This window comes from Thermobia domestica, chromosome 10, assembly GCF_964235325.1.
Source record: "Thermobia domestica chromosome 10, izTheDome1.hap1.1, whole genome shotgun sequence".
Classification (NCBI taxonomy): Eukaryota; Metazoa; Arthropoda; class Insecta; order Zygentoma; family Lepismatidae; genus Thermobia; species Thermobia domestica.
The window spans coordinates 266,993,281-267,008,963 of record NC_137463.1 but is presented as its reverse complement, the minus strand read 5'-3'; the positions used below and the strand labels follow the sequence as shown (position 1 = coordinate 267,008,963).

The 15,683-nt window shown below is 33.3% G+C and overlaps 1 protein-coding gene across 4 annotated transcripts in view; it reads right to left on the bottom strand.

Moving 5' to 3' along the window:
* uif (sushi, von Willebrand factor type A, EGF and pentraxin domain-containing protein uif) overlaps positions 1 to 15,683 on the bottom strand; it is a 330,814-nt gene that overhangs the window by 16,944 nt on the left and 298,187 nt on the right. For all 4 annotated transcript variants that reach the window (XM_081729537.1, XM_081729535.1, XM_081729534.1 and 1 more), the window contains 7 exons: positions 15,423 to 15,596; positions 13,082 to 13,233; positions 12,419 to 12,605; positions 10,407 to 10,531; positions 6,465 to 6,615; positions 5,566 to 5,764; positions 1,719 to 1,921 (listed from right to left, as the gene is read on the bottom strand). In XM_081729537.1, coding sequence (XP_081585663.1) covers positions 1,719 to 1,921; positions 5,566 to 5,764; positions 6,465 to 6,615; positions 10,407 to 10,531; positions 12,419 to 12,605; positions 13,082 to 13,233; positions 15,423 to 15,596 — 1,191 coding nt within the window. The remainder of the gene's footprint in view (positions 1 to 1,718; positions 1,922 to 5,565; positions 5,765 to 6,464; positions 6,616 to 10,406; positions 10,532 to 12,418; positions 12,606 to 13,081; positions 13,234 to 15,422; positions 15,597 to 15,683) is intronic.

Below are 15,683 nucleotides of genomic sequence, written 5' to 3'. Positions count from 1 at the left end.
AAATTAGCGGTATTTTAATTTCGCCTTGATGAGGCCTGTTAACACACTGTTGCATTTTTTGGTTTACAAAATATGTTAAAATTATATGTAATATATAAATCGGAAAGGAATAATTTTTTATGTACATTTGTGTATCATGTATCATTAAAAACAGAAAGAAAAGTATGCCTACATGGTATATTAAAATAGTGTCACCGTTGAATTTTAAATTATATGCTCATAAGCTAATTTGCTTATTTTAAGAAACAATATGATTATATGATTGAAATTGTTGGACAAAAGGTTATAGTCTTCTGTAAGGCAGAATAAAAATTATACAGGGTGATTGAAAAAACGGGAAATTTTAAAAATTAAATTATTTCATGAAATCATTTTTTAAAATTATTTATTTCATTTAATAGTAAAAATAATGCCATTTTAGAATACATACACGGTACAATTTTAGTAATTTGTGGCCGAAATCGGAACTATTTTTGGCCAATATCTCAGGAACGGTAAGTCAGAGAAAGATGATATTGGTGTTGATCAATACCTAAGAGGATGGTGATCATTTTGGTACCAAACAGAAACCGGTGGCCACCAGTATTAAAATTGTACTAAAATGGCATTATTTTTACTATTAAATGAGAGAAATAATTTTTAGAAAAGGTTTTCATGAAATTATTAATTTCCAAAATTTCCTTTTTTTTAAAACACCCTGTACAGTGTATGGTGTAATCTTTTAGAGAGAAATTTTAATTTTATACTATTAATTACTATACAACTATAAGGTATTACTATAAGGTATTTAAAAATGTTAAAGATAATTTAGCATCAAGAATAGTTTAAACAAAAGAACATCGAAATAAATTGATTAAACTCAGGTAGTAATAAATTATTTAGCATTATTTCCCCATTTTAAATATTATTTACATACAATATACTGTTTCCAAATTAAATTTGAGTGTATATATATTTTTACATATGTGACACCTAAAGCCCGGAATTAATGACAAAATTATACAAATGATATATATTACAATTTTCGTCATATTTTCAGGAAGAAGCAATTTAAATTTTAAAAACTAACAGCAAAATAAAACATTTCGTCTCTTAGGCTCTATATTTTTTCTTCGATTAGTAAATCAATTTTAGGCTATTATAGTTTTTTTAAAAAAAATATTTTAATCATATTTTCTTTCAAAAGCCCTTGCTTGTTTGTTTATTTTGTCATTTTATCTGTCACTTTTCGGTTTTTATTTCATAATTTTGCCAGACATTTTGGGCTTTTAATTTTGCCATTAATTTCGGGCTCTAGTCATGTCACTTACTTTAGTGCAATATTAACACTATATATATATATATGTAAGTGAAATACTAAGGTAATTCGTGTTGGAATACAATATATATCTATGATTATTGAATTATCATGCATTATTGCTTTGTGAAATTGCAATTACGTTAATTTAGAAGTTAGTATTTGATCCCTTGTACATGTTGAAATAAATTGTTAATTATATAGTAAATAGTATATGCACTAACGAACCCAACTTCCTAGAAAACAACATAATAAAGATATATTAATTTGTGTTGGTTCATTATAAACGAATCTCCCATGATATTTTGATTTCTTTAACTGCAGTTACTGCTTGGAGAAGCCGTTGTAAGTTAAAGTAACAAAGGAAGAGGTGCAAGGAAACAGGGGGTGTGATTAATTTGAATACAAAAGAGCTACTTACCTTTCATGTAGGTTTCGTTGTAGAAGTTCGGCATCTCCCAGCCGTCTTCTTCGTCATCGTAATAATGCGCGTACGTAGAGTGGTGAGATGGTGCTATAGACTCCGCGTACGGCGCAGGAGCTCCATAGTAGAAGTTCACTTGAGAACCATTCTGTTCACTGGCCTGAGTTAAGATTTTCTTTGGTTCTTTCTTGCGAGCAGATCTTTAAGGAAAGGAATAAAAAAGATTTATTATTGACGTGGGAGACACAACGTTAAGTCATTTCACACACAAAATATATAATTCACCAAGTCATATAACTTTTAAAATCTATGATTTTTTATTGCAAAGTTGCATTATTGTGATCTACAGAAACAATGTTTATATATCTATATCTATATCTAAATATATCTATATCTATATCTATCTATCTATATCTATATCTATCTATATATATATATATATATATATATATATATATATATATATATATCAAGAAATTTACAAAATAATTAAATCAAACATCGTAATATAACTTAAGAGAAAACAGAATGGAAAAAAGTAGGAAAATTTTGAGGCTACAAGAAGAAAGGGGCGCTATACTTTTTTTGACATTAATATTAAGCTCATTCTCTGTGAAATATGTAGACAGGGTGTTTCAAAACAACATCGACAATGTTTTGGAGGTGATTCCTGACAACAAGATAAGACAAAAAATATAGACCAACCTAGCTGCGCAAATGCTTTCTTTCGGAGCTATAGACTACCAAAACTTTAAAAAAAATGAACTTGAAAGGTCCATGGTTCCAAAACTATGGGACCTACCGTAGTCGGGTAAAGAGTTCACTTAGGAACTAGTATGTGCCCTATCCAAATATCCATGTTTGGGAATCCTATGGTACTTCCGTGACAATTTTTATAGAGGTTGTTGGTGATTATTTCAATTATATGCCCGTAGCCAGACTCCCTCTATAAAAAAATGTTGCGTGAGTACCTTAGGATTCTGAAACATGTATTTTTTGGATAGAGCACATACTAGTTCCTAAGTGAAGTCTTGGCCCGACTATGGTAGGTCTCATAGTTTTAGAGCTATGGATCTTAAAGTTAATTTTTTCATGTTTTCGGCAGCCTATAACTCCAAAAGGAAACATCTGTGCACCTAGGTTGGTCTATACTTTTTGTCTTATCTTGGTGTCAGGAAATACCTCCCAAACGTTGTCGGTGTTGTTTTGAAACACCCTGTAGTTAAACCTTATTACACAACATTAATCATTCTTAGTATAGAAGCAATTTTCTTTGGCTAAATGTGATACTATCTTCGTAAAAATTAGAAAATAGACCATAAAGACGGATCTTGGGAGCTTTTGGATAAAACCGGGATTCAAATAACAAATGCATGTACCAAATTCCCCTTCTTCCAGCAACAAGTGACTTATGTATAAAGCAAGAAAAATGAACTTTTAAAACAAATGAATGTCACACGAGAGGGAAGAATAGACATTTTGTGTTTATGCAAATATTGTATTTCTTTCTTTATTTTTTTAAATCATCACTCTATTCATTAACTTGATCCCATATTATCCACCTCCCTTGTGTATTTACCTATGATCTTTCTGGTACTAACAAGGTCAGCAGAAGGAGCAAATGAAAATATTTTAGTTACAAGAAAGAGCTTCCGAGTTGAGAATTATTAAGATATGAAAGATTTCAATATTGAGCTCTCTAAAACTGCGTGAGTTGCTCTCTCGATTTTTTTCTTCGTTAAAACCAAATCAAATCACATGGCGTAACAACCCATTTGAGAACCTCAGCCGCTCCAACGCCATCTGTCAGCAACCGGCTGAACTACGTCGCTCTGTCACTAACCGGCATATCGGGAGCTCTCTAGACCTTGTTGCGGTCACGTCTTTCATTCACATGACTCCCTAGTTTGCCTCACGACGAAAATTGGGAAGCACCGGTCTGGAATCGAACCTGGGACCACGTGGAAGTGAATCCAACGCTCTAAAACTAGACTACTATGTTCTCCCAAATTGGTCGAAACACAAGAAGTTATTTGCTGGGCTATTCTCGATTAGTACTGTAAACTATAGAAAGCGATCCTAAAATTGTATATGACATTTTACATCAGTTTTCCTATGTTTAGAGAAAAAAAGTAGAAAACAAGGACAAATTGATTCATTGATAGCATAATGACTATTTGTACAGTCAGCGACAATTTTTTTTTCCGTTTGGGAAAATTTATTTTAAGTAAACGGTGAAAAGTAGACAGTTTCAACGAAATTCAAAGCTGGAACGTACATAAAATCACATTCTTTTTAATTTACTGAAAACTGTACTCAAATTGTCCTTCCACTCCGAAAATATTCACGAAACTACTTGCATCAAACGGAAATAACTTTTGTCATTGACTATACCAGTCATAAAAATTAGTAAGTGACATACACTAACATGATCAAATGATTGTATGATCCAAACTAACAACTGATTGAAAACATAAATTAAATAAAACAAACATTAAAATAAAATCATAATTTAAATAGAAATCCTAACTATATATAAAACTACATGAACTGACATAAAATAACGGCTTCTTCAGGTTGACGTGAGAAGTTGAAATTTGACATGATTGTAGCTTTCCGAAACTAACTCATCCGAAAATTGCCAAAAGTGAGTATTTTTTAACTTTTATAGGGTCGAAAGGGGGATGAAGAAATTCTCTGTTATTTAAACGGACTTTTTTTTTTACCTATAATCTCATATTTTAGGTACTTGGAATTGGAATAAAAACTTGAAATTTGGTATGTTTGTGCGTTTCCGTTAGCGTTACGTAAGCCAATCACAAAAAAAAAAAAAGTCCAACTTTAGAGTGGTTTTATGGGGAACTGAAAATTTTTCTCATGTTATTGATATGGGACACTTTTTACAGGCGAAAATTATTGAGAACTTCTTGTAGGGCTACAATGGTTAAATTTTGCATGATTGTAGCTTCCCAGAATTAAGCCACAGAACAAATGCCAAAAGCGAATATTTTTAATATTTAGGGGGTCTAAAGGGGCGATGAAGAAATTTCCCATGTTATTTAAATGGCCCTTTTTTGGATCTATAACCTCATATTTTAGGTACTTGGAATTGGAATAAAAACATGATATTCGGTAGGGTTGTACGTTTTCATTAGCGTTACCTAACTAAATCACCAAAATTAAAAATTTCTAACTTTGGAGTGGTTTTATGTCGAACTGAAAAATCTTCCCCATATTATTTATATGGGACACCTTCTACACTCCAAAATGTTTAGGCACTTCGAGCAGGATTAGAATGATGAAATTTGGCATGGTTGTAACATCAAGGGACTAACACACAAGAAAATTGCCAAAAGTGAATATATTTAGTTTGTAAGGGGTCTAAAGGGGGGTGAAGAAACATCCATTTTATTTAAATGAGCGTTTCCTTGGGGTACAAAATCTTATCTTTTTAGATAGTTGAAAAAGGACAAGAAACTTGAAACTCGGTCGAGTTTTGGGTTTAAAAATTGCTAGGCCGTAGGCCGAGCAAAAGCGGGGATTTTGGGACAAAGATCGCAGCTGACCGAATTCAGGAAATATTAATAGCAAATGCACAAAATTCACTCTTGATGCAAAGGCTGATACATAAAAGATATGAGGCCGTAGGCCGAGCAAACAGGAGTGTCTGGGGGCGGAGCCCTCAGCAAGTCAAAATATAAAATCGCATTGAAATGTAAAAAGAAAAGAATAAATTATATGAAATACGAGATACAGTCTATAAAATTAATAAACAGGATAAAATTATCGACATCAAGACTACAGAGAATAGAATAGAATAGAATGAATGTAGATAACTTCTAACCTGACACAAATCATCCAAACAAGCAGGACGATGAGAATAATAAATATAACAGCGCCAGCGATTCCTCCGGCAATGTAAGCAAATTCTGACTTATCAGTGCAGTGTTTCCCTGTAAAGCTTCCGATGCAACGACACGTGGGTTGCCCTCGGCTGTCCTTCACACAAACACCCTCGTTCTCACAATAGTTCTCACATACATCTACGAAAAAAGAAAGTATTAAAAATATTAAATTTTATTTTACACTTGACATATATTAATTTAAAGGAATACATAAGCAAGTTGACAACTAAGTTTAATTCAAACAAATTAAGAAAAAATAGTAATTTTATTCACAGTCAACATGTTTCTACTACATTAATTTACACATTATTACCTCATTACCTAAAATTGTGCGAGACATTATTATGCATTGACTGTGTAAGACAGTAGTGATACATTTAGGCCATCACTACGAACATATTGGTTTGCGTCAATGCAAAGCAAATTTGTGTTTTCCATTCACGATAATCGGTGTCGTAGATTAATTTTCTGGATTTGCGATATCATAACAATAACGCACAATTTGCGTTTTGCTATTATCTATCTTCCGATTTTTTTCTTCCGTACTGTATACGTAGATCAGCTGTAGTTTAAGCAGTTACTTTGATATTGTGCGTTCTTGAAAAAGGACTAAAGCAAATAACATAGAAACATTGTTAAAGGAAACAACGTTCTTCAAATCCGTATTTGACGGATTATATCAACAGATTAAATACCAGGAAAGTATTCACCAAGACGGGAATCTCAGTGTACATAAAAAATATTAGTGGTTGTTAATCAGTATAACATATATTTATGTTCAAAATCACCAAAGTAGAAAAAAAAAATGCAAGCAACCAACCATATTGCAAAACCTTACCTGTACAAACTTTGCCTGTTCCATTATAACCAGGTTTACATTCACACTTGAAGTCGCTGGTTTCTGGAATAAGCAGACAATATGCGTTGGGATCGCAATGCATGTCGGGACCATTCATCTCACATGGATTGCTGCAGTCTTCTTTGGCAGTCTAAAAATGAATTTGGAAAATATTCAACAAATGAACAACTAGACAATTTACTTCTGTGTCTACTATATTTCAGACGTATATACACTACGGTTCATTGGAAACCAAATCTATAAATCATTTTATAATTTCCAGGTCTGTCTGCAATATTTCTTGGTATTACTAGGTGATTGCTAAAGTGTTTTACTATGTTATATAGCCAAACATATCCTAAACAGAAACCTGTGTTGAACGGAAATATTTAATGGCTCTGTGAATACTTCTATATAATTCTCATATAACTGAAGTTGTGCCACATGGTATCTACAAAACCCTATTAAATGAACTAATTACTAGATTCAAGTATTTTCTTAAAGACCACTAATCTGGGCACGCAGTTCATGACCTCATAATTGATCGGTACCCGAATTTATCATGATGTCCACATTCTGGAAAGTCAGGGAAAGAAAAATGTATCAGGAAAAGTCAGGAAAATGACAGGTTGGTCAGGAAAAGTCAGGGAAAAATCGATTTAGGACAGGGGAAAATAAACAAAAATCTCATTGTTGAGAATTTACAAGAAGAATCTCTGATGAGTCAACGGATCATATATGATTTTGTGATAAGAATAAGTGGATCGTCAGGATTAAGAATTACAAGAGGTATTCAATGATAACTTCAAGGAGACAATAACAGATGTATTTAGAAAAGAAAAGAGAAATGAATGCCGGAGAAAAGAAAAGGAGAGAGAAACGGAAGATTCAACAACTACAGGAGCTGGAGGAAGGAGAGACAAAAATTAAAGTACGGAGACAACAAGAGGATAGTCGGATGTGTGAGAAGAAGACTATGCTAGAAAGGATTAAAACAAGTTGTCAAATGGGTTACATTTAACAACTGCACCTGCAAAGGTATGTGTTACATAATGTTTTCTTTTGTCATCAGTAAAATCATATATGAATTGTTTATTGCTATAACCAATATTATAATGCTGTGTAATTGGTATTATAATGTGTAAGCATATAATGTATATGTTTTTTTCTTATCTTACTCTGTATACTGCATACTTTCGTTTGTAACTTTACATTTGGTGTAACATGTAATCAATACCGGCCTAATGCACAAAGGTGCCGATTTCTCTGTAAATTGGGGGGGGGGGGGAGGGCATTCAGATGCAGACGGTGTATATATGAGGATTTTAAGACAAATTGCATTCAAATTATACCAAATATTGTATATACACAAATACAATGAGGGGGCCCACATGAGGTTTTTGGGGGGCTGACCCCCCAGGATCGGCGCCCTTGCTAATGCATATATTTGTAAATTTACATTCTTTTGGATTAAAGAAAATTGAAAAAAAAAAAAAGAAACAGAAACGGAAGAGAACAAGGCCTGCTATGGGGAAGATGGAAGCTAGAGTTTCTTTCTTTTTTCTTATTTTTAAATTATTCAATGGTCAGGGAAATCTGGAACTTTCGTCATTGAAAGTTAGGGATTTTTTCGTCAAATTGTGTGGACACCCTGTTGTACATTATACGAAAGATCTTGAAAACAAATATCAGCACCTCTAATAACATTTTGTAAATAATATTTGTACAATTTAAAACAATTCTCAAATTGTTAGTTAAGTAGTTTACCAAAAAATAAGAAAAAATGATGAGAAAAGATTTAGTAAATAACCTTAACGAAAAGTGGGGAGTTTAATTCAGCCTGAAAGTTACTCTAAATAATTTCTGGTTGTCTATTTATTCCCTAAATTGCGTACGTGCCAAGACCTGATTCGATTTTCGACGGAAGCTCATATTATTTGAATCCCACATTTAGCTGTAAGTTTACGTCTCATACAGCCTCGCTGCTGAAAGACGCTAAACTCAAGTTAAAATCAAAATTCCCTGAACTACAGGAATTCTTTTTGGACAGTGACCATGCTCTTTCATTAAGTATATATCATATTGCAGTTACTAATATTATTCTGTAAGAATCGGTGCTAATGACTTATTAGTGAAGTTGTACTTTGTAGATTTGATATAGTGAATACGTTAAATAATAATAAAAAAAGTTAATACATAAGAAAGTAGAAATAAGTGGAAGTGAATAATTACAGCCAGGATCGTATTTATGTATTCTATGCCCAAAGAACAATTTTTAACTCCTCCTCCCATCCACCTCTTTTGAGTCCGCTTACATGAGCCGCCACAAACGGAGCAGGGCATACAGAACCAAAATGCATGTATTACGTTAGCAGTCAATAAGCAATAGCTTCAGCTCTTTCCTCAGCCAATAGCGTCGTGACCAGAAAACTTGGTAGCGCTGTGTGGTATCAACATTGTTTTCAGTAATGATCTCCCTTAAATTTCTCCTTCGCAGACAGCCTTTACTTTTTTCGCATTCCTTACGTCAATCTCGATTTTTGTAACATGCCTAATTACAGCACACACACTATTATACTAAGGCTGTTTTAGTTCGTAGTTAAGATGAAAAGTAAATCAATATTTTAAAGTTTCATGTAGCCCACATTAATCTGAAATCTGCCTATAAAACTAATAAACTAATGTACTCTATGATTTCTTTTACAAAAAAAAAAAAAAAAAAATTTAAAGATTTTCCTCTATATTACATATATTATATTACATTTCCTTTGTTTGTTTATTTAGATTGTTTACACAGCATTGATACTTTAATACAGGGTTAGCATAAATGATTCATTCGTTTCGAAAAGGATATATTTGCACAAGTATTACACTTACACGCATGAAAGATATATGAAAAGAACCACAAACACGCCAAGTTTGTATTGTGTATTCGAGGTGGCAACACGAGGGGGGGGGCATAAGACGAGGCCCTCTCATTGGCACATCCCGCATCGCTGAATTGGGCGTTCTCCTGGCTTACCAGATCTCCTGATCAGACGCGTCATTTAGGGGGAGCAGGAAGGGGCAATTCTCCCCCCTGAGTTTGAGATGTATATAGATTTTATCAAGTAGTAAATCAGTGAAAAACGCGAAATTTTACTTATATCAAAGGGTCTTGCTCCCCCTCCCCCAAAGCAAAATCTGAAATGACGCTACTGCTCCTGATTTAACGCCCTGAGACTTCTTCCTGTGGGGATACGTTAAAGACCGTGTTTACGTACCCCCACTACCGTAATCCTTGGTCGAGCTCAAAGAACCCCCATCAATGCTGCAGTGCAGACAATTGACAGGACTACGCTACAAATGTATGGAATGAGCTCGAGTATCATCTGGACGTGTGTCGTGTCACCAAAGAGGAACATATTGAACATTTGTAGAGGGTGCATAAAATTGGAGAGTTTGTGGTTCTTGCCATATATCTTTCATGTGTGTACGTCTAATATACTTTTGAAAATATAGCCATCTCAAAATGAATGAATCATTCATGCTAACCCTGTATTTCATATGAGATCCTACCTCAAGATGTAAGTTAAATAAGGATATAAATAAAAACAAACAAAGAAACATAATGTTTACATTATATCCTAATTTACTGATCTACGTCATGCTCCCGTATCGTGTTTCTCAATAGTACATAGGCTTATTCAATCTTATAAAGGAAGTTGATCACATATTCGTAAAATAGAATAAACCTACATATTATCGTGGAAGTATCTATTCAAAATATGTAGTTACTCCAAGATTTATAGTGATTACAGAAACATGGCGTAGGCCACGAAATTAAAATATAATGTGATGTAATGTGGAATGTATACTTTGAATTCATAAATTTGACTAAGCAATTCAGTTTCTTTCTTTAGTACTACCACAACATATAGAAAAGAAATTAGTGATACTTACGGATCCAGTTCCCTTTGTACTTGTATTGGGTGGACAAGTGATGCAAGTAGTTTGTTGAGCATTTGGTTGGTAAGTTCCCTTCTTGCAAGCTATACAGCTGTTCTGAGTACCGTTCAAATAAGTGCCTGCAGTTACCAAGAGTAAGATAATGTAAGTTGACAGTAATAAGATAAGAAATACGTACAGTTTTTAGAAACAAAATTGGTTTACAGAATGTTGTTCTTATTCCTAGTTATAATCAGGAGTGGATCCAGGAGAGGCGATCGGGGCAATCACCCCCCCCCCCCCCAGAAGAGTAAAACTTTCTTATTTTATATATATAAATAAAACCCATTCCAAAGCTTGGGGCCGTTAAAAGTAACAGTATGACAATCCACCGCCCCCCCCCCCTCCCAGAAGTCGGTCCTGGATCCGCCCCTGGTTATAACTATGTACAAGACCAAGTGTGTAACTAGCGATTATAAAATATGAAATATTTAATTCATCTAATGTCATCAATAACCCTTATAAATTTTAGTGCCCTCCCGATAACTACTGCTGCCTTATACATTTTAGTGCCTATTTTTAGGAACTAAAGTAGTGTCTTCATTATTATATTAAAAAGTACCAACAAAGCTTCCTACTTTGTTTTCTGTTTTTGTTAGTTTGTTTCTCCAAGCCTGGGGGCATTGTAGAACACGTTACGTATGGTTTCACGCCTTTCTGCATTGTGACATAGGGTGTGATGACGTCATAACTTTAAAAAAAAAAATTGTTATGAATATTTTTATTACTTTTTGGAGGGCTTACTTTTGTACCTAGAAGATTGAAATTTTGGACAAACATTCAGTGCACCCCTTAGTATTTTTTTAAAGTTTTTTTCAGATATCTGTTAAAACAGGGTGGTACAGAGGGGTAAAAAGGTAAAAAAAAAAGATATTTTTAACAAAAAATCCTTTTTTCGCGATTTTCCCGCCTCAGATATATGATGGAGACATGTGAATGGTACCATTTGAAAGTCTGTCCTATTCTGAAGAGAATGATATATGAACCATGACCCTAGGATAAATAGGGATGTTTCAGGAAATTTTTATATTACATCCGGGTCTTTTGGGGTAATGTTGGACATTGTGGGGCTCATTGGTAAATATTTTTTCCCGCCCTTACTATTCAAGATAGAAGTTTTGAAATTTTGTACACAATTTAGTACACACCTTACTACTTAGTAGTTGATTTTGAGATCTGTGTTGTCCAGAGGGGCTCAAAATTTGAAAAAAGAATCAGAAAAAAAAATCCCAATTTCTACTTCCCGCCTCAGGGACATGATACGGAAATGTGAATGGTACCGTTTGAAAGGCTGCTCTATTCTGAAGAAAATGAGGTAAAACTATGATCCTAGGATAAACAGGAATGATGCTATAGCTGCTTGACTGAAAGTCTTATAAGGGAAACTTTATAAGGGATAATCATGTAAATCTGATAAAAGTTGTTTCGACAACTACCGGTGACTTCATCGGTTCAAAACAGTTTCGAGCTATATGTAATAACCTCCTACTTCATGTTTAGTATATTTCCATTCATTGTGAATCTGTTGATTTGTTAGATCCTAGGATATTTAGAAGATATGATATAATATATTTACAATGGAGAAATACACTAAAAATATATTAGGAGGACGACACACTTCTAAGCTCAAAGATATTTTGGTCACATGAAGGCAAGAGCAATTGTTGAAATCTTTGTCAGATTTACATAATTATTGCATATGTTAGGCGAGTTAAACATTTCCTTTCTTTTGATATATGTACAACAATTATTTACTGTTAACAAATAAAATGATTGTTACAAATAAATGTTATTTCACCTAAGAAGTGCACTTAACGTAGAAAATTTAGTTATTGTAATGACAGATTTTTATATAAATATGTTTCTTTTCAAACTTATGAGTTAGTACTACCTTTTATTGTAGATATATATTGTATTTTGGAGATGAATTCGTTATTGGAATTTGAATATAAGCTGCACTAACTCACCTGGTGGACACACTGGCAAGGAGCATTCCTCAATAGCAGCAGCTCCGAGTTTCGGTGTAGTTCTTCCAATTGGACATGCCTGGCAAGCTGCGTGAACACCCTGGGCTCTGTAAGTACCTCGTGGACAAGGTTCACATCTGCCTTCGACGCCAAGCTGCATGCCTGAGGCGCATTCGTCACGACATTCCTATACAAATAAGTAATAAATATGAAAATTTAATTCTGAATTTGTAACAATGAGAAGATTAATTGCATTTTTCATCGTAAGTAGTCTAATTTTAAAGAGATTTTCAGGAAGTAACAACTTAAAAATATAAGTATAGTGAAGGATGTCTTAAGTTGGCCATCCTAGAAAGTAGTCAACTTATAGTCAACTAACACATCATTAACAGTATATGGCTGTACCTACATGCCTGTACACATTTATAGCCAAATTAAACTAGCAGCCAACATTACAGATTTTACTATCACAAAGTCTGTGACCATTCATCAGGTAATAGGCACTTTCGAATGGATCGTTAACATCTAAAGAAATAAATCTCTTTTTACTTTAAAAGGGCAATAATTCAGTTGCAAAAACATTATAATCTTTAAGCGCATAGTGCAATTATAGTAGATGCAATGTAAATATACATTATTATATAATGTATAAGCAAGACATACTTCTGACGAAACTGCTTCAGTTGTTCTGGTAGTCTTTCCGAGGCCACAGAGCAAACATGAAAAGCTTCCTTCGTTAGGTTGATAGAAGCCATGTCCACAGCTACGGCACAAACCAGCCTCGTGGTCAAAGTATTTTCCAGACGGACAGCGTTCTAAAGACAGAAATATCATTAAAATTTTTCATCCCTTCCTGTCAGTTCATCAGAAACTCTAAATTATTAACCTGTACTTTATCTATAAGAATATGTCTGCAAATTGATAACAATGTCAATTAATTATTTCATCTATTCGTATTATATGTATAATTTTAGAAAAATGGTCTAATTTTATTTTCATTTATTGTAAAATCAAATTGTAGATACATATACTGGGATTTGAATGCTATACCATTACACCTCATAAATACCTTTTTGAGACTTATTATATATTCTATTATTAACACAGAAAAAAATCCATTGTTTTTACATATTTACCAAAACTTTCAAATGTGTTTCTTCGTTCCAAAATTATTTTGAATTAATTGTAGTCTCTTTCACGAGTTTTCATCTGGAAATTTCATTTCATTCACAGATCAATCAATTACACGTTTAAATTATATTTAAAATTCTGATTTCTATTTCTTTACACAAATATATTTAACCATATATGAATTTCATAGTAATAAAGGGTCTATGCGGTTTGTCATAAGGATCAGGCTGTGTCACGTAATCAGGTCAAAAGTCATGTTGCGTCCTAAATCGAGTCTAGAGATTCGAAATCCAGATGTGAGATATTTCAAGTATGTAACCTCCACGTGGAGCGCCCTGGGTAATTCGAAGAAGATGAATATACTTTAACATTATTGTTGATTTTACTTAAACAACTTGACTTTTGACAATGTTCTATCCATATTTACCTTACGTGCTATACATCGTTTTTACACTCTTTATTATATCTTTGCAATAAGCTTTCAATTAGCCATCTCCTTTTTATAATTTTTGAGATATCTGGACGACTTCATTCTCTTTTTGATTGATTTCCATTGACTTTAATGTTCATGTTTCATAACTTTTTACAAGGTTCCATCTATTTTAGGACAATTTCTTTCTTGAATGTAGAATCTACATAATCTGTTCTATATTTAAACTGAATTTCAGCTATCGCCCTCTTTTAGGTTTTGAGATAAGTGGAGAAATTATTTGTTTTCCATTGATTTTCCATTGACATTAATGTTAAAGTTTCGAGCTTTTTTGACTATGTTCTACCCATTTTAGAACAATTGCTCTTGAAATATGGAATCTATGTAGCCCCTTCTATATTTGAGCTGAATTTCAGCCATCTCCCCAAAGTCTGTTCGCATCATTGCCACCAGATAAGTCCTTTTTGAAATTACGAACCTATATTTTTGTAACTTCAAATATGTCTTTGTAAAACGAACTGAGAGTGTACATTAATATAACTCTTCTAACTTATGTCCTATATTCGTAGAAATTATTTCTTCAATATGTCAACCAAATGTAAGCCTTATTTGCGAAGTAAGGGCGTAGAGAGTATAGTGAAGAATTAATTTATACAAACAGATGATAAAGTTAAGAGTGATTTCACTATTTTATCTTGTTATATATACTTAATGACAAAACTAATAACAAGAAATGAATAACAGTGTATTCTATTCTAGCCTATCCTACTGCAACCTTTCACATAGTAAGTCTTTACAAGTCATTTATTATCAAGTCACTCGGCAAATAATAATTCCACGTATATAAACCAGATCAGGGACGTACGAAAAAGGTGTGCCCGGATCCCTCCCTCCAAAATCCCAACTTTTCTGTAAATTTAGTCTAATTTTATTGGTAACTTCACAAATTTTAATATAATTTATCCTCATATTGAATTTTAATCCCCTCCCCCCACGAAATAAATTTGTTCGTACGTTCCTGAATCAGATTACTATTTTATTCTTCCACTTTCGATATTCTCGTCAATGTTTAATCCTTTTCTTGACTCCCATTGTTTTAAACAACAATTCAAAGTTTCAATTTCAAATTATCTTCTCATTCATGGTTCTTGAGAGCCTCATTTCTATGCATCACTTTTATTCGTCTCCATTATTACCGTCACCCATATTTGTGAGGTAAAGATTACTATTAATTAAACCATAAATTAAGCAAAAACTTAAAAAAAAAAAATCTGTTGAGATATTTTATAGTAGTCTACCACATGGTTATACTCTCACAACTTGAAATTTACCACTAGCAAAAGTTTTCACTATAATAATAACTATAATAATGATGTTTGGTTGAATCAAAGATTTCTACTCTAGTTTCAGATTCCATCATGTACTGGTTATGAAGATGCCTACCTTTGCAATCGCTGGCACTTCGGGCTCCTGGGGCGACTGTGACACCTTGTCTGCCAGCAATCACAGGGCAAGGAGTACACTGAAGTTGACCTGTTTCGCTTTGATAGGTTCCTAATGGACATGGGACACAGGTACGAGTTTCTCGGTCAAAGTATGTTCCCACTGCACAGGGCACTGTTGAACAACAAAAGAAAAGCTTTAATATTCCAACATACCTTCTATATATATATATCTTAATTTTATATCTAAATAAATATTAAA